This window comes from Falco naumanni, chromosome 4, assembly GCF_017639655.2.
Source record: "Falco naumanni isolate bFalNau1 chromosome 4, bFalNau1.pat, whole genome shotgun sequence".
NCBI lineage: Eukaryota > Metazoa > Chordata > Aves > Falconiformes > Falconidae > Falco > Falco naumanni.
Window position 1 is genome coordinate 10,058,700 of NC_054057.1, and position 20,365 is coordinate 10,079,064.

The 20,365-nt window shown below is 40.7% G+C and overlaps 2 protein-coding genes across 10 annotated transcripts in view; one reads left to right on the forward strand and one right to left on the reverse strand.

Moving 5' to 3' along the window:
• Positions 1–19,830, reverse strand: OXNAD1 (oxidoreductase NAD binding domain containing 1). 8 transcript variants are annotated; one of them, XM_040591052.1, is made up of 10 exons: positions 16,980–19,701; positions 15,229–15,278; positions 14,812–14,974; positions 14,460–14,523; positions 10,980–11,086; positions 7,343–7,484; positions 4,120–4,156; positions 3,914–4,011; positions 958–1,066; positions 1–365 (listed from the first exon to the last, which is right to left on the reverse strand). In XM_040591052.1, coding segments are annotated over exons 1-10 (927 nt in total). In that variant the 5' UTR covers positions 16,982–19,701; the 3' UTR covers positions 1–210. The 8 variants fall into 8 exon arrangements, with proteins under 8 accessions (XP_040446986.1, XP_040446985.1, XP_040446979.1 ...); XM_040591051.1 differs by having other exon boundaries at positions 3,914–4,014; XM_040591045.1 differs by having other exon boundaries at positions 3,914–4,156; positions 16,980–19,699.
• Positions 19,830–20,365, forward strand: part of DPH3 (diphthamide biosynthesis 3) — a 19,242-nt gene continuing 18,706 nt past the window's right edge. Inside the window, exons 1-2 of one of the 2 annotated variants that reach the window (XM_040591053.1) lie at positions 19,830–19,995; positions 20,132–20,206. In XM_040591053.1, the coding sequence (XP_040446987.1) occupies positions 19,888–19,995; positions 20,132–20,206 (183 nt within the window). In that variant the 5' untranslated portion in view covers positions 19,830–19,887. The remainder of the gene's footprint in view (positions 19,996–20,131; positions 20,207–20,365) is intronic. The other variant, XM_040591055.1, reaches the window with a different exon arrangement.

The following is a 20,365-nucleotide window of genomic DNA, read 5'->3' on the forward strand; positions in this document are numbered from 1 at the left end:
AACAGCTAATGCCTTTAATATAAAATCACTTTTTCTTCCCCCAAAAGCAGCAGCACTGTATTACAGTTAAATTAAAGGAACACCATCATGACTGAGGATGCCTTCTCTGTATGAAGCGGCATCTGGCAAATAATTCATAGTCCATTTCTGTACATTTCAGCTTCTCAAAATACACTAAAAAAATATATACTTTCTGTTCAGCAGGTGTTACTACCACCACTTCTCAAAGAAAACACAGTTTCTAGGAACGCCAATGTTAGACAGTAGTTTGGATATAGATTCTATCATTGGAGGTGGACCGCAGATGTACCATAAAGTATCTTTAGACACATGCTTTTCCAGATCCTTTTCAGATATTCTTCCCTCTGACAAAGAAAAAAGCAAGAAATGAGAGCAAATATTAATAATGACATAATTTCAAAAAGAACGACTGGTTAGAGCTATTTCAAGCACTGATTTCTTAAAAATGCCAGGCCTGTTTAAGGATAATAAATAGCAAGATTTGAGGTTTCCAAAACCGTTTGTTCTTCTGGGGATTTAGATTAGTACTTCCAGCTGGAATGCCTGGGAAGAGGAACATGGCTTACATAAAACCAAAAATCCCACATGCAGATGAAAAATAAATAGGTAAGTATCTCTTAACACAAATACAACAGAAATGAACAAACAGCTTATCCTTCATCAATCCCACCTTAAGTGAGGTAACTTTGCTTAATAGTTTCTGGGATAAAGTTTGCAGTGGGAAATACCAGTATAAAGTTCAGAATTGACAGAGAAATGAAAACAAAAACTGCAAAGGGAATTTTCTTCTCCAAAGCATAAGATGTAGAGTGAAGTTACTTAGGTTTAACTCTTACCTCATTTTGAATCTTTAAGTGGAAAAAATACTAAATTATATGAGGATGTAATCAAACTTAGACTTTAGATATAATCTCTGTATACTGCCATTATATTTACCTGTAACATGTGGCTGAAGTTCTTTACAGATCTGTGAACTCTGTTGGGTAACGTGGAAACGACATGTGATCTTCCCAGGAAATGCATTCATCAAACCAAGAATATTTTTCTGTAATGTTAAACACACTTGCTTATACCACAGGCCATTAAATCAAAGCAGATGTATGCATACAGTCCCAGAACACCAGTGATTTGGTACTCAGTAACAGACTCTTGCATTTCAGAGCTGAGAACTTGATGGGTTTGATTTCACAGAGCTGACCTGCACACGGAAGTTCCACACCTGGGATGTGAATATACTACCAACTACGGTCTTAGGACTTTTCTCCTTTTTTACAGTAGGTTGCAATTTGTAAGATTTGGACCTAAGAACCAGTTACGTTCTTTCCTGATTTCTTCCCCATATAAATTCTTACCATTTCCTCCTTCCAGTTCCATATGGGTTTTCCATTTAAAAAACCCCTGCAGTATGTATTCACTATTTGTTAGGAACTTCTTGAGTCTCGTCTGCTTTATCTGGTAAGATTACTAGACCGATCCTTTACTCTCTCGTGTTCTCCAAGTAAAATCAACTACAGTGGTAATGGTAATGCTATTTTTACCAGAGTAGAAACTGTAATTTTCAGTTCCCTAAGTCACAACTGTGATAGTTACCACCAAAAACCCAGCGGCTTTGGTTCAAATCACAATAAAAAACCCCAAACCTATCAGTCAGATGCTGTAGTTAGTTCTGAAACTAAGATTTAGTTATTGTCTAGATTCTGCGCTATTTGGGATTTTCACTGCTGGAATAGACACTGGAATTCTTTCTTAAAATATTCTGAAATAAAAATACTTTCTACTCTGTCATTAGGTAAATTAGCTCATTTTTTTAAATGTGCTTGCTTGCTAACTAGTTATTACACTGAACTGTCTGCCATGGGTTGCTTAACAAAAAAACCCAGACATTCTACTTTATAGACAAACCTGTTTCTGGTTCCCTGAAGAGACGTGGAATGAAGAGCAGCACAGGCCAACGCTGCTGTACGCCACTCCACTACCACCTCTAACACTGTCCTGCTTTCACTGCCCTGGATGCGACTCTAAACTTCTGTCCCCTTCATATGGAACCACATACCATTTGATAGCATTTTGGAAACAGATTATGTCCTGCCAAGTTGAAATCTTAGCACCAAGCCAGAAAGCACGCCCAAGGTAGAACTTAAAATAATCGGGCAGTCATCCGCAACACCTGGTGGTAAGCCATCGCTCTGTAATGCGGTGACATGGACAGAAAGTGGCAAATACATGTGAGATCAACCACCAAAGTAGTATTTTCTAGTATCCTAAGGCAAGAGGATACTTTAACTGAAATGAAGGAGAATTTCAACAGCTCAGCAGGCTCCTCACAGCCTAGTGAGTCAGTGCACAGAGACGACAGCTGAGCAATAGAGACCTAAGGGAGAAGCCCTATCCCTCAGTGTCCCAGCCACGGTAGGGAAAGAAGGGCCACATTCAGTCCTCGTGAAATCAAGAAAACCCAGCTAGATGGCATCTTGAAGCAGCAAAGTTAGTATGCTGTCTTGTATTTCTAACACCGTATGCTTCTACCTTTGTAAACAATGAGGTTCTCGAAAGCAGCGCATCAGCCTGTGAAATGAGAGCACATCAAAGGCCAGTATTAAACCAATTACTTGAGTGTTGCCCTTTGTCCTTGTCAGCCTACACACAGGTGCTTCTACAGGGAACAGGTCCTCCAAACCATTAGTGCCAACCTAGCAGTTCCTCACAGAGATTTGTACAGATGTATAGCACAAGAGCGTTAAGACTAGTAATCCTGCTTCCTCAGCCCTCTGCACAGAAGAATTTTCATATATATGTTCTAGATTTGAGGGACACGTGAAGAATGAACAGGAGGATGTTTTTTAAGCACTGCAACATATCATTGTGTTCTCTTCTCTCCCAGAAGCTCAAGTGCAAAAGCACTGCTGTCGTAACACTGCTGAGATGGAACTCAGGAGATGCCTAGCTCCTGTGCTGAAAAAAATTGTGAACAGACTGGGTGATGAGTAGGTGGCCAAATGCAAGAGCAGCTAGGTTCCAGTTTGTTATTCTGCTTCTAGCCACAAACAAATGACTTTTCAAAGAAAGCAAACATCTTCACAATCTAGAAACATGGTAGAAGTACAGAAGAAAAACTAGTGATGGAACCTATACACAATTTCCGGAATCATGATAGATTTTCACCTTTATCTTACAATCAAAAGCTTTCAATACTGCAAAGAAACCTAAATCAGCTCCTCTTCATAGAAGCTGTGCTGATTTGACCCAAAAATGTTATCAGTGAGCCTTAATGGCTGAGTGTGACAACTGAACTTTAACTGCTAAGTAAATGTTGATGAAGTACTTACTACACAAGCAATTTTACAAAGGGTTATAAATCCTTCAGTCATAAACTAGTATCCAATAGTAACTACTGCATTATCAATAAAGCTCATCTATTATTTTAGAAAGTATTTCCTTTGGTCGTAATTGCTCTTGCTAGTCTTTAAATTCAATACAATCTATACTGAGACTATGCGGTTACAGTATTATAGCATATAGCATTATGCATACTATTAGTGTGTGTATACACATCTATCTTATAGTATAGATAAGCTTTAGTATATTATGATGCTCTCATGAAATTACAGTAAAATGTAGGGCTGTAGTAAAATTTAGGCCTAATTGACTTGGCAGTTAAGTCCATGGGTCAAGGTATGTCCAGTGCAAGCCTTAATTTGTACACTGGCACAAGCAACTAACAAAACACACACAGGATTTGAGGCAGAAAACACAGGATTTGAGGCAGAAAATGACTTTTGTCTCTGTACAGTGTGTTACGCAGAGGGGCCCTCTGGAATTTGGCAACAGAATGATACACACACTAACAGCTAAATATCTGAGATCTATTTAAAAAAAAACCACTTTTTTTTACCTTAAATAAAAGGTCACTTGTAGTTTTTGCACTGTAGTACAGCTTCACTGTTCCCATTTTGTATCCATTTCCTTTACCCTCTTGGTATCCATGAAGATCTGCTATATGTAGCAGTATAGAAAACAATGGGTTAATTCCAACACCTCCTGCTATCAGCACTAGTTTTACAGGGGAGTCACCAGGCTGAGGATCAAAGAAGAAATCACCTCCCACTCGAAGGGCCACTTCTGAGTCAACAGTACACTAGGATGGAAAAGAAGATATTTAATTTCAAAACTAAAAGCAGAAGTTGAAATATTACTGTTCTTGCACCACAGTCACAGGACTCGCTGGGCTGTGATTTTTTTTTTATTTTTATTGACCAGTGAGGCAAAACTGAAATACCTTAAAATAAACAGTTTCCAGCTAACTGAAGCAATCAGTTCCAGTGTGTCTCTAGGAATCTAGTTCTACTTTCAAAAGTTTCAGTCTTCTGATAAGGCAGGATGGTGACTCCCCCTTCCCACCCCCATAAGAGTTGAAAGACGAATGATTCATGCCAGAGCAGTATGTGGTTGTGAAAACCAGAGGTTAACCTGTGAGATCACACTTTTACTCAAACCCAGGCTCCCGTCAAAAAAGGCCTTGCTATGAGGTCGCAGAAGGAAGTCAGAATGAGTTGCACAGATGCAAAAGGTTTTTCCATCCCCACTCCTAAAAAATAAAACACACCCAGAAGTGAAGCAAGTATCCACAAAAATATTTCCTGCAGAACCACTTCTGCATTTTCCACCTGCAGAGTTGCAGAATAAGAAAAATTAGGGGGAAACCTCCTTTCCTCCTCTCCACTCGAACATAAATTATCTCTTAGGGAAATTTGCCAAAGCCTGGTTTTTTGATGCATGGAACACTAAAGCTAAACCAAAAATAAAACATTTGGGTCAGTATCATCGTGGTAAACCAGCACTGCACCCCAGTATGAGGGGCGAAACTGCAGTACAGAGAAGTCAGGTGAGTTCTCCCACATCACTGCAAGGTAACAACAAATCAGAGCGAAACACAGAACTCATTTCAGGCCATATATAGTGTTTAAAAAATAAAAAGGATAGGGAAGCTAATGAAGGTGGGACAGGAGGAAAGAAAAAAAGCAAAGCTACAGGAACTGCTGATAAATTAGCAGTCACTCACTCACAGAATAAAAACACTTCCTCCAAAAAAACTTTTGATATCAGGAAACAGTAACTAAACCAAAAGGATTTCCATTAACGACAACTGTATTGTCAGCAAAGATCTAAACACGTAACAATTCCACCAGGATGAAGGAGGAGACCCTTGGATGCAGGTACTGCACAGAACACAGAGGTTCCTGAAGTAGTGAGCATTAACCATTAAAAACCCCCAACATTTCTTGCCTTCCTTAATTACTGCATGAAGTATTCCCTCTCAATTATAGTGTAAGAAAACCAGCACTCACGTGAAAATAATTTCTCTCTCCCTTTTCAGTATACACTGCCAGGCTTTCCTACCATGTTTTACTCTATTTTAGAGATGCACAAATCCAGAAGTGTTCCAGATTCTTGTGGCAGAAGGACGATACAGAATATGGTACCCTTTGTGGAAATAAGTGTTTTTAGGGAGAAACAACCTCATTATTGTCTAATTTGCCTCCTTAATCAGCTCTAACTCATCAAGATTGGACACAGGAAGAACCTCTCTTAATCAGCAGTCTCTCACATATTTCAGTGCTTTAGCCATTGACAATGATAACAGTAAATTAATACTCAAGAATAAACACCACCACTCTGGAGTAACACAGTGAGAAAGTGTTGTCCTTTAGCCTAGTTTGTAAGTACAGCACTGAAACAGCTTAGGCGGAGAAGTGAAGCAATCAATGTAATACACAGACATTTTTCTAAAGAAAAGCTTTAGGATTTTATAATACAGTAATATTAAAAAATAAGTACCTTTAAAAATCCCAAATACAGCGAGTAAATGAGTACAAACTATTCCCATAACATCTTTTATCCTGAGATACCAACTTGCTTTAGAAAGAACTTCTAAACAATTAAGTACCACAGATTTTTCACCACATATACAACCTTCTCAAATTCTAGGTCGATTTTTTTCTTCTTCTTTCCTAAGGAAAAGCACACACTTTTGTTTAGCTAGAAGAGTCCATATATACCCTGGAGGTTTCTCCACAGTATCAGGTTTGATCTAGCTTACCCACTAACTAAAGCTTTTCCTATAAATTCAACAAGAAAACTCAGCAACAGCAAACTTACAACTTCAAAAATCCTAAAAGAGTGGCCAGAGACTGGGAATTATGAAGTAAGGCCTTCATATTCTCTCTGAAGAGCAACACCAAAAAACAGACAACCATCTTAGGCATTATGGGGTCTGCTGGCACGTGCACTAAAAGTTCTACACAACATCTCAAAGAATTATTTTGTTTATGTTCTAGTGGAGATAACTTGATATGACACCAATTAAAATACTGTGGATGGTCACATGCTAACAACTAGATTAGCACCACTCTGCATATTCTGAATTCTAGGAAGTTTGCATCAATCTTTACTGTAACTCTGCTGGCCACCGAACAAATTGGCACTATTTATAAATCTAGAAGAATCCGTCAATTTAAACTTGGCAGCCATATTTAAGAAGTACAAATGTCAGGCAGAGAACAGTAAACAGGATAGATCACAAGGGGCTGTGAAAAGAACAAAAGTTGATAGGACAGATCATCTATGAAATATGATCAGCAGCAGAAATAGGACTCTTCTGACTACAACTAAATGGGGTAAACAGACGAACAAAACACTGCAAGAGGCCAAAGTGTCAGACTTTGCTTTGAATATAGCAGAAATCAGGCCTTGGGTTATGTCAATATTACAAAAATATTGCATATTTAAAAGAATACTATAAAAATTCTGAAGTATTTGGTTTATCATTTCAGAAAAAACTGATCTAAGTATCTCCCTTTGCCCCCCTCCCCCCATAATTTATATTTATCTGACAATGACTCCCAGTTTATACCTGTAGAAATGCCCAGGAATGATGGCAAATTATCAGATGTAACTTTGTAATGTGTGATACAGCCTGTTCTCAGGGACACAGAACAGCGGATTTTCAACATTTTCCAGTTCATTAATTCCAAAAGAGCGTGAACCCTTACACGCACTACAACAGCACTGTAAGTCCACCAAGCACAACCGGAGTCAAAAGATGACAACTACCATATTACCCCACATACACCTCATTTCAGTCTCTTACCGAACAAAAGGTTTTAGAATGTATGTTGTATTAAAAATGGTTGCACAAGTCAACAGGAATTTTGCAGTCGACAGCAAAAAGTGATTTGCAATCACACACCACCCCCTCCAACCCCCCAAAAAGGCGGGGGAGGGGGGGAGAAAAAAGCCAAACCTCACAGTTAATCTCATTTACCTTAGTGTGAATCCAGTCAGCAGGAGGATGAACAGTGTGCTTTACTGCCAGCTCTAACATTCCTTCTCGATTCAACAGGCCAGGGCTTGAACATATAGAGAATCCCCCAACTACTGATACTCCAGGAATAAAGAAATCAACCCTAAAAATAGACCAGCAACAAAACTTTTTTTTAAAAAAGCCAACAACCCCAAACATGGAAAACAATAACCAAAACAAAATGGCTGCCTTTGTTTCAATTATCCTTCCTTTACAAAGACATCTTCATTTCCATAACATAACTTCCAAAAAAGGATTTAATCTTGACTACTGCCATTTCCTTAGAATTATTTTCATCCAGAAACATGTCATCACCTTTGTTAAAATAGCAGGTTTTTAAACTGTTCTGCTGTTAGCATTAGATGCCACATCTTACAACAGACTAGAATTCTAAATGTTCGAATAAATTCTTTAAGTATTAAAACAAAAACACAATACGGACTGATAGAGCGGCTTAAATCCCACTCTCTTTGGTCCCTTTGATGGGCTCTTCAATATTCAAACGTAAGAAGATTGGGAAACTAATTTAGGGAAATTACTTTAGATTACACAGTTCTTTTCATGGGAAGATGAAATATCTGAAATAAAACCACGGTTTGTAAAAAATGTCTCATATGGAAAATGAGTTCCCAGCAGCAGAACTGCTTTACCGACTGGGCTGCAGTGCCGTCCGGTGGCAGATCCCGCTTTCTACTCGATAGGGAGCTGAACTGGAATAAATTACTGCAAGTTTGGTTTTAAGCTAAAGACCACACGTGGGTTTCCACAGGTTAGAAGGTAACATATGGCTAAGCCTTTGCAACACCGGCAATCAGAGAGCATGGAAGGCAAGCCATTCCTACATCTGAGCTGTAATTCGTTTTCAGAAAAGTAAGGCTTTGACACTCCAAACAGTATCAGAAAAGGTTAAAAGTTGGTGTAGGACCTAACATTTACACCCCTCTGTGTTGCACAGATCTTTCAATACTTAATTTTCTACAGCACATTACAAAATCTCTGTATTTCAAAAGAAAACTAATGTTTAAAACTAACTGTGCTGCTCCAGTTGGGAAAGAACCATACTGGTCAGCAATGCCAAGTACTAGAGAAGCATTTTTCAATTCGAGCCTGAGTCAGGCTGGCTCAGTATTAGTTACATGGCAATGCAACAAGAAATACACACTGGCTTCCACTGCACTAACATTTGAACAGCACGGCTGTATTCTTCACCAAGATCACAAATTCTTGAGGGAGAAGAGGAGCACTTTGAATAGGTCACTACTTTTTAAAGAAAAGATCTTGCCTGTTTCCTCCCCACAAAGCTTCACCCTTCAAAGAGAAATAGCCTGGCCTTCTCTCAAAGAATGCACGAAGCGTGATATATACAATACTACAGCGATAATTTAACTTTATGCTAATAAACGAGATGGTGTATAAAGGTATCCGACTGCACATGAAAGGTTCCACCGACCATGGGACGCAGCTGTCCTGGCTGTAAGGATCTAAGATATTAGAAAGGCCATCTCTCGTATTTCAGCATTTATTGTCTCAAAGAACACCTCAAGATGCTACTAAAGCTCTTTACCACCCTCTGGTGGAAAATCACCTTACTACTTACATCAACGAAAAGAAAAAACATTACATTTATGCTGTAAAGTAAGAATTTACGTTCAAGTCAAAATGTTCTACTTGATGTGTAAGGGAAACATTATTGGTGCCTGGTGGGGAAACATCCATACAAAACCAAAGGATCCTGTAAAACCCAAGTCAAATGTAGGTTTTGCCATTCTAAAGTACTAACGTAGGCATAAATTTCTTTCTATATTAGTATTTCTTTCCCAATTGCATAATTATGAGCAATTTCAGGGCATACTATACTGTATTACAGTGGAATAGCTTGTATTTCTGAGGGCTTGTCTCAGTTGTGTGTAGGAAGGATAAGAGGACTCCTGAAGAAATGCTATCTGTGACGGCTCAAGCAGAAAGAGTAGTTGTATGGAAAAAAAGAAAAAAAACACCCAACTACATAAACCCACGACAAGGAGAGGCGCAAAAAGAGGTAAACCAGAGATCTTACGGTGGTTTTTCATTTCGCACCTTTTAAAGGCTACCTAAGCCAAATCTTTTAAGAAATGCTGGAGGAAGAGATCAGAAACATTAAAACCATAGAGCCACTTCTTCAAAGTATTTATAGCATGTATTAAAACCATAAAGCTACTTCTTCGAAGTATTTATAACACGTATATACCTTAATGCACATTTTAGTAAATCAAAATGGGTAACAGCAACAAGTCTTTAACACATAAAGATCAGTATGTGTTAGTATGCTTGCAAAACAAAATCACTTCTGCTTCTGAAAAACTTGGTAATTAGAACACTTTCAAAAAATATATACATTTTAGTGATAATCTTTGGCTGTAACATCTTACCATGGCGAATTGTAACGAGTTAGCCTTTTCTGCTCAGGAAATGGTGGCCTGGTGTTTTGTACTGCTCATCAAAACATGCAACCACAATTTACAGCTACAAGTATAGAAAAGTTGTTGTATACCTTACGATAGCATTAGAATACTTTCAAGGAAGAAGATCATCAAAAAGAGTAATTATAATTAAAGCTTTCAGTTTTCAGCATTATAATTTCTAAAACATTTTTGGAGGGTAAACGCACTTCCCAAGTACTGGCAAGCAAGAATTTCATATGAGTCACTGCACATGTGCAAAAACTGCAGCAAATTACTCCACAAACAAATTATTGCAATCAACATCTTGTGTTCTGGTTCTAAATTTAAAAGCCAGCATATTAACACTACATGAGTAACATATGCTGTTAATACCCTAGCAGCTATACTTTGATTCCAGCAAAACCACTTTCAGATGGCCTAAGCCAAGAAAAAGTTTAAGAAAATTTAAATGTCCAATGCCAAAACTACTTATAGTTTTAAATTAATTTCTAAGAGAAAAAAAGTGATTGAATAGGCATATTTTTAACAAGGAAGGAAGACAAACATGAAAATCCACCACTTCCCTGGGAAAAAAAAGCTGTAAGGTTGCTTAAACAAACAGCTAATTATTTCAAAGGCTTAATAATTCAAGTTTTTTTATTCTCAAGTTTGTCTATCTGTATTTATATATTAATCTGACCTAAGAGGCTTAATTTTCAGAGTGGAAACTTCTAGGGGAAGAAATAAAAGTTAACAGGCAATTCTGATTTAATTATAAAACTAAGTAACTTGCAAATCAGCAGTCTCAGCTTGGCTGTAAAAATAACTAGTAAAGACAGACAGTAAAGACAGCTTGCGGAATAAAGTGCGGAGTACTTCAAAGTACTCTGGAAGAAAAAATGTAATAAACGTGAACTAGAGGAAAATACCAAAACATCCAAACTGAACAGTTAAGGAATATCAAATTTTTCCCTTTTAAAATTAATATTAGCATATTTAATAATGGCTACTTTAAAATTATGCCACATATCGGGTATTAAACAGAGAAATCAATAATAAAACACTGTATCATATAAATTAACGATTTTTGCAAAGGTTCAAGTATCAGAGGCCTTTCAACATATTGTTATAGTGGACTTCTGTTAGTAATACTCCCCTCAAATATCAGAAGATCTTACCACTGTCCTGCTTTGAAAGTAAAATCTTTATTTGCAATAGCCAAACGAAGTCTTTTGACTGTCTCTGATTCATTGGTGATTTCACACACTTTTGCTTGTGAAATTACCTAACAAAAGGAAAATAAGCCATTGTGTTACACAGATACTGTTTGCAGCGAATTTTTTCCAGAATCCACATATGAGATACCCACCACTTTGTGTGTTATCTGTGGCATTTCATTAGCTAAAGCACTAGTATTTTTTCACTGGGGTAGAGAAACAAAAACGGACTCACTTACATGGTCACCAAATAAGAGAAATGGTTTTCTAGGTACAGCCTGACATGTCTTGTCACTTTTGTCAGGGTTATTCTAAGATTATGTACAAATTTATTTTATTTCAGTTGAAGAGAACATAATGAGAAGCAATTGCTAGTTACCACTTTTCAGATTCTTTTAATATCTATACAAGGCAAACACTCCTGTATCTTACAGCAACAGAGTAAAAAGATCTCCAATATAAAGACTGACAAAGGAAATGTGTGAAACACCAGCTGCTACTGAAGTTCTAGGGAGAATTCTGGATCTGTATCTAGTTTAATCTAAATAATTCAATGCATTACTGAAAGATTATGGATTAATGCATAATGTAATAATGAAAGAAAACCAACAAGCCTTGTATTACTGCGTTTACACACGTACCAATTTGAGGTGATCTATGAACATGGCAAAACTGCAACACAAGCATTCATTGCTAGTTAACAGAAGAGGTTTTGTTTGGCGAGCAGATGGGAGAGGATGCAAAACCCCTAGTTGATACCACTTTTAAAGAGTTTGGTTTTGTTGGCTTTTTTTTTTTAAAAAAAAAAAAAACAACCAACTTTCCTAAATGAAAAGCAGATTTTGCAACAGGACCACTGGGCAGGAATGCCCCACTTAAAGTCTTCGATGCCCATCAATAGTACAACATGGATTTTCATACCCTCCCCTCCCCTGCCCTTCCTCTTCAGGTATTTTTGAGTTATAATTATTAACCTTTTTCCTCTACAAAGAAAGTAATGTCCTAAATATTTTCTACACAGGGCAATATACAGACTGTATTCTGTTAAAAAAAGCTGATGTCATTTACCACACTAGGAAATACTAATAATAGCACCACAACTCTACCATTTCTCATTTGTGTAAGATCAAACAGATTAAAAAAAAAACACCAAACTTTAAGCAACTATGCTCTAATTTAAAACACATGGCAGGAAATTAATTTATTCATAAAGCAACATCTGAACACGTCCACTGTCCCATTAAACAGCAGGAAATTTGCCAACTTAAAATAAAAAGTAGCATACATTTCTTTTCCGCTTGAGCAGACAGTATTAAATGTGGAATGCAATCTAAGTTAACAAGAGAAACGTCAGATACATGATCAGTTGTTCTGATGGCGAAACCTTAAGTGCAAGAAACGGACATTAAGTTTGGATCTTCTTCACTCCCTTCTTTACTCTTCAGTACAGTCCCTAATTCGTTCTTTGGCTGATAGATCTGACAGAGCACTGGAAATGTAATTCTTAATCAGTATAAAGTTATTACAAAAGTTAAATTTGAGTCAGGGTGACCAAAGACATACAACCAGTGTTTTGGGCCATCACGAGAGTATCCAACTGGCCCTGAGCAAGGCTGCAGCAAGAGGGATGAGAACACAGGACTCCAGACTCTGCTGCTGTATTTCAGGAAAGTGTTGGGCATGTTTTATTACCCTGGTCTTTCACATTACCACCCCTCAACAGGCGACATTGTGTAGCATACACACTAATGCAACACAGATCTACGATTCTTTCATCTTTCTACAAGAGTGAAGTGGCCAAATAAGGCAAAACAGACTGAGGGAAGCCAACTGCTGATTATATGGAATTTAAAACCAAGCAGAGGATTTAAAATAAACTGATTTTAAAGTGGTCGGAAATCAAGCAACAAAGAATAAATCAAGCATTAAAAAAAGAAACAGCATAATCCTCTGATATGCAGAGAATTTGCAGTAGCAAGAACCGAGCCGTGCTCTTTCACCTATCCCATACAGCTTCCTTCTCTTCCTCAGGCCTTACACAGTTCCCTGCACCATATCAGAGCTTCCAACACCTTGTAAGGATCCATTCTCCAGGTATTTTCCAGCTACCCAGTTGAGCAGAAAAAGTAAGCAAGCCAAGGAAACAAAAATATCCAAAATAAATAAAAAAAAAAAGGTTGCAAAACTCAAAAGTGCAATAATTTTTTCCATGTCAGCAGCAAACAAGAATGTGTATCTGTGCCTGTCCCTACACGCCTTTTCTCCGTGTACTGAGTTAATTTAGCACAAACTGGATCCACCTGAGCAGCTGGATGCCCACGAGCAGGTGCCATCCGGACCCAAGCAGGAGCTGACATCACCTGTGAGTAGCTGGAGCAGAGCCCTGAGGCTCGTGGTTCCCAAAGCTGGCTCACACCCCGACAGCTCCGCTCCGGCAACAGGCTGAACCAGGCTGCATTTGTCCTACCTACCTACTATGTCAACTACAGTTAGGGAAAAACCTAGCAGAGAAGGACTTAATTAAGTACACATACGCAGATTAACGTGTCATGGGTTTGAGAACAGTTTGTCCTGCCGTGTGACACATGCGCGAGGCTGGCCTGTCATGAATGAAGCTAATTAAACAATAGAGAAAAATTGGGCACCGTTTCCCAACTCCTGGGAATTAAAGATGGGATTTTCCAGTCAAAAAAGTGCCCTATTTTGGAAAAGTCTATGAAAAATGCAGAACTGTTTTCACTAGTTAAACTTCAATTTCTGAGAATTTGAAAATCTAAATCATAGTCTCCCTGTATTTAAAAATTTCAAAACATCTACTTTAGCTCATTACAGAAAGGAAATACCTATATGAAATACAACAGTACGTTCACCTCTGAACTTTATAAGGAAGAATGCTTACTGCACAAAGCTGAGTTCCAGAATAAGCATTTCTGGATTTTGGTGGAGAACCATGCTCTATATTTCTCGTACTTGTGAACTAAACCAGATGCAACTAAGATACTTTTTACAGCTATCATGTCTCCCTTCAAAGCGTCTACACTTCTAATCTTACTTCTTATGTTATAAAAGGCCATTTTCCACATTTTTTTAATTGAAAATTTGAACCAGAAATCCGTGAAAATCTGAGAAGCCTGAGAAGGCAGATGATGGGTATCTGCATGCTTTCGTTACTTATCATAATCCATACTTGACCAGAATTCTATTAAATTTGTTGTCCAACATAAACAACACCACGCATCACCAATAATTTTTATAACTCATTATATTCCACCCATTAACTACAAAATACACTTGTAATAGTATAAAATATGAAAACTGAGAAGATGTACAATAGACTCCAGTAGAAGACAAAAGGAAGCCTAAGAATCAAATACAATTATCCAGTTTCTTCACAGCAAAAGAGAAAATAATCACTTACATCCTAAAGAACAGAACACTAACCTCCTGGCGAAAATTATTTGCTGTCTTCTCTAGATGATCCATTTTCCTTTTTGATTTTATTGTGCTGCAACAAAAAGCAAAGAAAGATAATTGTCATTTTGACAGCTGCACTACTGTCCCTTACTGATATGAATTTCTATTAACATAACAATTTACCAGTGTAATCCAGACTACAGATGACCTAAGTCTAAATAAGAATTAAATACAAATATATAATTGGGAGTTAAATAAGTATTTGTAGGTCCGTAATAATCTGTCAGCTTCATTTTGACAAGCGTTACCATGACATTCTCTTTTAACAACAACAACAAAAAAAGAAAAGAAAAGCAGCTTTTGTATGCGGATAACCTACCCGTTCACTGTGCAGTAACAAAAAGCACAGTGCCTCAACACCACCAATGTAGAATGAGTGAGAAAAATTCTGCTGGCTCCTCTCAGTAACTGAGGAACAGTAAAACCTACGCAAATAGTAGCATGAGCCATGACGACCGGGCCGTCTTCAGAATCACCAGCTCCTGAAAAATCCATAGAAACACTTGTTAAATAAAATGCTCACTGTTTTACATAGCTTGTTTTCACCCTTTATTTCCATTAAATGAGAAAGATCAAACCTCAGCTGGAGTTAAAACTAGCAATAGACATACAGACTAAGAAGAAGGAATTTTACAAGTACAAAAGTATCATAAAGAAGTGAAAACGTGCATCCACCAATTGATAGGGAAGTAGTCAACCTTGTCACAGCCAATATGGAAAAGGCTGAAGTACTCGCCACCTTTTTTGCCTCTATCTTCACAAGCAAAGCCTGCACCCAGACCTCTCCTTGTACCAGCAGTTTGGGAAGGAAAGGGATAAGGAATGAGGCCAGCAACCACCCAGAGAAGCGGGATGTATTCAAATACACACAGCCAGATGGGTTACACTCAAGGTTGCTATGAAACACAGCTGACAGGCTTGAAAAACAGTTATCAGAGAAAGTCTCCAACTGCCTGGAGAAAGGCTAATGCATGGTCATTTTTAAAGAGGCAAGAAGCTGTGCCCATGTCTGGTCAGCACCACCAAAAACGCTCGGAGCTTGTCCCTTTAGCTGTATGAAAGCTAAGAGAGTAATCAAGGAGATTCAACGCGGATTTACCAAGGGCAAATTATGCTTGATAAATCTGAACCCCTACTGTAATGAAATGCCTGGTCACGCAGCCAAGGGGCCAGCAGTGGACTCCATACACCTTGACTGTCCTGTGGGCTTTGACATCATCTCCCATAGCATACACATAACCCAACGTCACGGGATCCTCACTCAGGTTTCCTCCAGTGCTGTCGTTTTTGATATGCATTAAGATACAAATATCCAGGCTTCTGTGGGAAATCCGAGAAGAGCAGTTTGTCTGGTAAGTGAACGTACCACAGAAGAGAAAGGACCGTGACTGAGAGAAATAACATAAATCACGCCAGGAACACTGGCTGGCTACAATAAACCACCTTGAAAAGGTGTCTGTTCATTGTGTGTGCTACAGGGATGACGTCAAAAGAACTGTTGGACTGGTTGAAAACTGGCTGGGCAGACAGAATTAAAGACTTGATGGCTTCAACCTGCTTCAGTTGCCACCTAGTAACAGTAAGAGCCCTGGGGGTGATACTGGGGCTGACAGATTTCAATAAATTTACTGATAACTTGGATGATGAGGCAGAACATAACACCAGCAAACTTGTGAATGATATTGAATTAGGGTGACAGTTGACATGCTGAATGGTAAAGCTTCACTTAAGGGGCACTGAGGAACAGAAAACAGAAACCTCAGGAACTTAAAAATACCAAGGCCTACACCTGGGACTGGCTGAATCCAATGCTTGCAACTGTCCTGCTCCAAGCATAAATCCCTGTCCTGGTTTCAGCTGGGATAGAGATAATTTTCTTCTTAGTAGCTGGTGCAGAGCTGCGTTTTGGATTTGGTGTGAGAACAAGTGTTGATGTTTTCCTCATCAACAGGGATGTTTTCAGTTGTTACTAAGTAATGTTTATACTAAGTCAAGGACCTGTCAGTTTCTCAGGCCCTGCCAGCCAGAATACTGGAGGGGCATGGGAAATTGGGAGGGGACACAGCCGGGACAGTTGACCCCAACTAGCCAAAGGGAGATTCCATGCCATGGAACGTCACGCTGGGTATAAAAACTGGGGGGAGTTGGCTGCAGCCTGCTGGTCGCTGCTCAGGGACGGGCTGGGCATCCGTCAGTGGGTGGTGAGCAACTGCACTGGGCATCGCTTGGGTTTTTTCTCTTCCCTTTGGATTTTATTCCTCTCACGTTCCCTCTCCTTTTCATTATTATTATTATTTCAATTATTAAATTGCTCTTATCTCAGCCCTCAAGTTTTACTTCCCCCCGCCCCCCCCCTAGATTCTCCTCCCCATCCCACTGGGCGGTGCGGGGGCAGGAGTGAACGAACAGCTGCATGGTACTTGGTTACCATCTGGGGTTAAGCCACGACAAGCCTTCACCCTTCCAGACAACCTACACAATACTTACATCTCCAAACAGTTAAGCAAGCAGCAGACCCTTACACGCACTACAGTGTAAGCTGGTGTGAAGCTTTAAAACTGCATACTCAAACAGAGCCATGACAGAGAAAAATAAACTGGTATTTACAGTGTTCAAAGTCAGTCAGAAATACCCTTTATTTACGAAGTCTAGGAACAGGTTCATAGTGAGCTGATACTTCACATTGCTTGTAAATCTGCCTTTGTTTTTCCTAAAATGGATTAGCAACATTCTCTGCCGTATTATCACCACCTATCAAATTACATTGCTTCTATGATGCAGTCCATTGCTTCTTTAAATCATTCTTAATTTTTCACTTCCACTTAAATCTCTTTTTCTACATTCTTTTAAAGCATGTAATTTATTTTCAAAATGTTTTTGTTTTTCATTTTGAATCCTTTGAAATGGCAGCGATCCAGCCTGTTTAACTAATCAGGCCTATACTCTGTAGGCTTTCACTAACAGCTGCATTGGCTGTTAGTAATTTGTCCTGTTTGTAATCTTGTACAAATGGGAGGCAGAACTTTCATGAATCAGGCTGCTCAGAAATGGAATAAATACACTTACTGTAACTACTCAGAATGCCCACTTTCAAGCATAAGAAACACTTCCTGCAGCTTTTAACTGTCCATAATTTTTAATAGCTTTTTAGCATTTAATTCCACAGCAGCTTGCAACTTTTCAAAGTGGAATTATTTAAAACACTTCTACCACCAGGGAGCAAAATTACTTTAATTCCTTTTTGCCACAGCACACAGAGTACTCTGTTTAAACAAAATACTTTAGCACTTTCTACATGCAAAAGTGTAGAAGCTATTGACAACAAAACTATTAACAATCTTAAAATATTTTAGCAAGACAAAGTAGACACCTAATGAAGAAGTCACATTAACTCAGCACGTTCAGTCTGCAAACCCAGAATGCTCAAAAATCATCAAGTGACTTAAATTCATGAGATCATTTAATGATCTGGAGTTTTTTAGATAGCACATGTTGGTTATATCCATCTACATCTTTTTTTAGGCTTCTTCCTTTTCGATTCAAGGCAACACCTGAGTTGGAGCAAATTTGTTTCTTAAATTGCAGTTGCTTTGAAACAGCTGTGGTAGCTGTTACCAAATGACCGTGTGATATAATAGCGATATACTTTTGTGGGTGTTGTGTGAAAAGCCGTTTTCAAGCTTTTCACTCTACCACACTAACTAAATAAAAGTAAAAATGAAGAATGTTTGAAAGTGGACATTCTTACGTAAGCTGTTTATACCAATAGCTGTGACTTCAGTTAAATCATCAGAACATAAAAATAAAAAAGCTCGATGCTTTGCTTCGGAGGCCAAGGACCGAGAAGAAAGGTTTAATTATTCTTTTTTTTTTTTTTTGGTATTGCTTTTTATAAATCGCCTCACACCCTTCAAAACCCCTTCTGCAATCGCTACTAAACACAGCGACATCTGCTGGCAGAATAAGTGGCCTAACTTTAAAATCCAATGCGGATCCTCAATTGCGTATTTTACACAGCGGGTTTAATTCTGCTGCCAAGGTTGACGGTCACTTAAAGCCGGCCTCATTCTCATTTTCACTGGTACCACTTTAGGAGGCAAATATAGTCAGTTCTACACATGAAATCTAAAAGAACCCAATCAAACAACCAAACCAACCTTCAACATCAATACATCATACTGAAAACAATGTAAAGGTCAGCCTTATTTTATTGTAGCAGCTACAACTTTGAAGTCAAACTTGCAAGATCCCACTAACACAGACTAAGACCAAGACTCTACCCTAAAAAAAAACAACTCTGGAACAGTGGTTCAAGATACTTGTTCCATTTACATGATCATCAAGTGCTTTCCAATCATGAAAGTCACAATGAAAATCACTTGTAATTTTTACTCTGCAACTCACAAATTCCAAGATTTCTTTTAACGAGTCCTGGTTCCCGTATACCATATCCAGGCCTGACTCACACCTTTACAGAAGGTGAAGGGCCTCTCCCCCATTACCCATCTCATCTCCGCAACCTGCTCTGCTCCCGCAACCCCTGCCCTGCCCAGAAGCGCAGCGCTTCAGCCCCCCAAGCTCCTGCCTGGGGGGGGGGGGGGGGGCAATCTCCCTTTACTCGGTATTATCTTCTTGCCGAAGCCCTTAGAGAAACAGCCACTCCGAATCCTCCCTTCCTTTGCTCCACGGAAACGAACACTACTTTCCTTTAAGGTTCCCTCCTCTCCTCGCTTACAATTAAAGTCAGGCAATTCATCCGTCCTCCTCACCCTGCGACCCGCTGGCCCGGGGTTAAATATCGCTTCAGATCTACGGCTGCACCTCTCCTTCTCCTCAACCCTACACCGGTTCCCGAAGGCAGAGCGCTGCGCTGGGTTCGCCGGGCCGCACGGGCGAGCCGGCAGGCCGCCCGCCAGCAGGCCGCCGCGCCGCGGGCACGCACGCAGGCCGCTACCACACCGCTCCGCGCAAGGCGGCCGCCGCAGGAGCCCCCGCCGAACCACGCGGTCCCCTCGCCCGGGGCACGGCGCGGCGTGAAGCAGCCGGGTGGCTGCCGGCCCTGCCGCCTCCGCCACGGCCCCCGGGAGGGGAGGGACAGGGCGGCGGCAGCCCCCGGGGTCGCACAGGGAGCTCAGCTCGGGCGCATCGGCAGGGCCGAGGCGCGGAAGGCGCCCCACAGCCGGGCACAGCGGGGAGAAAGGGGGTCGGTCGGTCAGTCCGCCGGCCCCGGCTGCCCCCTCCCTCTCCCCCCCCCCCGCTCCCCAGCGGGCCCCGCCGCCCCTACCCGGCGCCGCACCACGTGACGAGAGCCGCTCTCGCCCCGCCCCCGCCCCGTCAGGCGGCGCGTGCGCCGCTCCGTCCCTTCCGCCTCGTCCCCCCGCCTCTCCCCGGCGCCATGTCGGTCTTCCACGATGAGGTGGAGATTGAGGACTTCGAGTACGACGAGGAGACCGAGACCTACAGCTACCCGTGCCCCTGCGGGGACCGCTTCCTCATCACGCGGGTAGAGGCGGCCGGGCAGCCGTGGGGGGGGGGTGGGGGTGGGGCAGCGTCAGGCCGCGGTCCCGCCTGCGGCGGCCCTGGTGCCTGCGGGCCAGGCGGGCGGCGGGTCCGTGACTGCTTTCCCGGGGCTTTTGCAGGAGGACCTGGAGAACGGCGAGGACGTGGCCACCTGCCCCAGCTGCTCCCTGATCCTGCGCGTCATTTACGACCAGGTGGGTGCGGCTGGAGGGCTGCCGGGCACGGCCGCGGCCTGCCTCCCCGGCGCCGGGGCGGCCTGGCCGGGCTTCGGTTCGCCATCCCCAGGGGAAGGTGTGGTGGCAGCTCTTAAAGCTCCCTGCTGAGCGTGCGACAGGGTTGTGTGCGCTGGTGGC

Bases quoted from the DNA above. Each gene is read 5' to 3' on its own strand.
- OXNAD1 (XM_040591045.1), bottom strand. The intron at 14,524-14,811 runs GTAGGTTATCCG...TTTTTGTTGCAG, and splicing joins TGTTACTGCACAGTGAACGG to CACAATAAAATCAAAAAGGA. The intron at 366-957 runs GTAAATATAATG...TTTCTTTGTCAG, and splicing joins ACTTCAGCCACATGTTACAG to AGGGAAGAATATCTGAAAAG.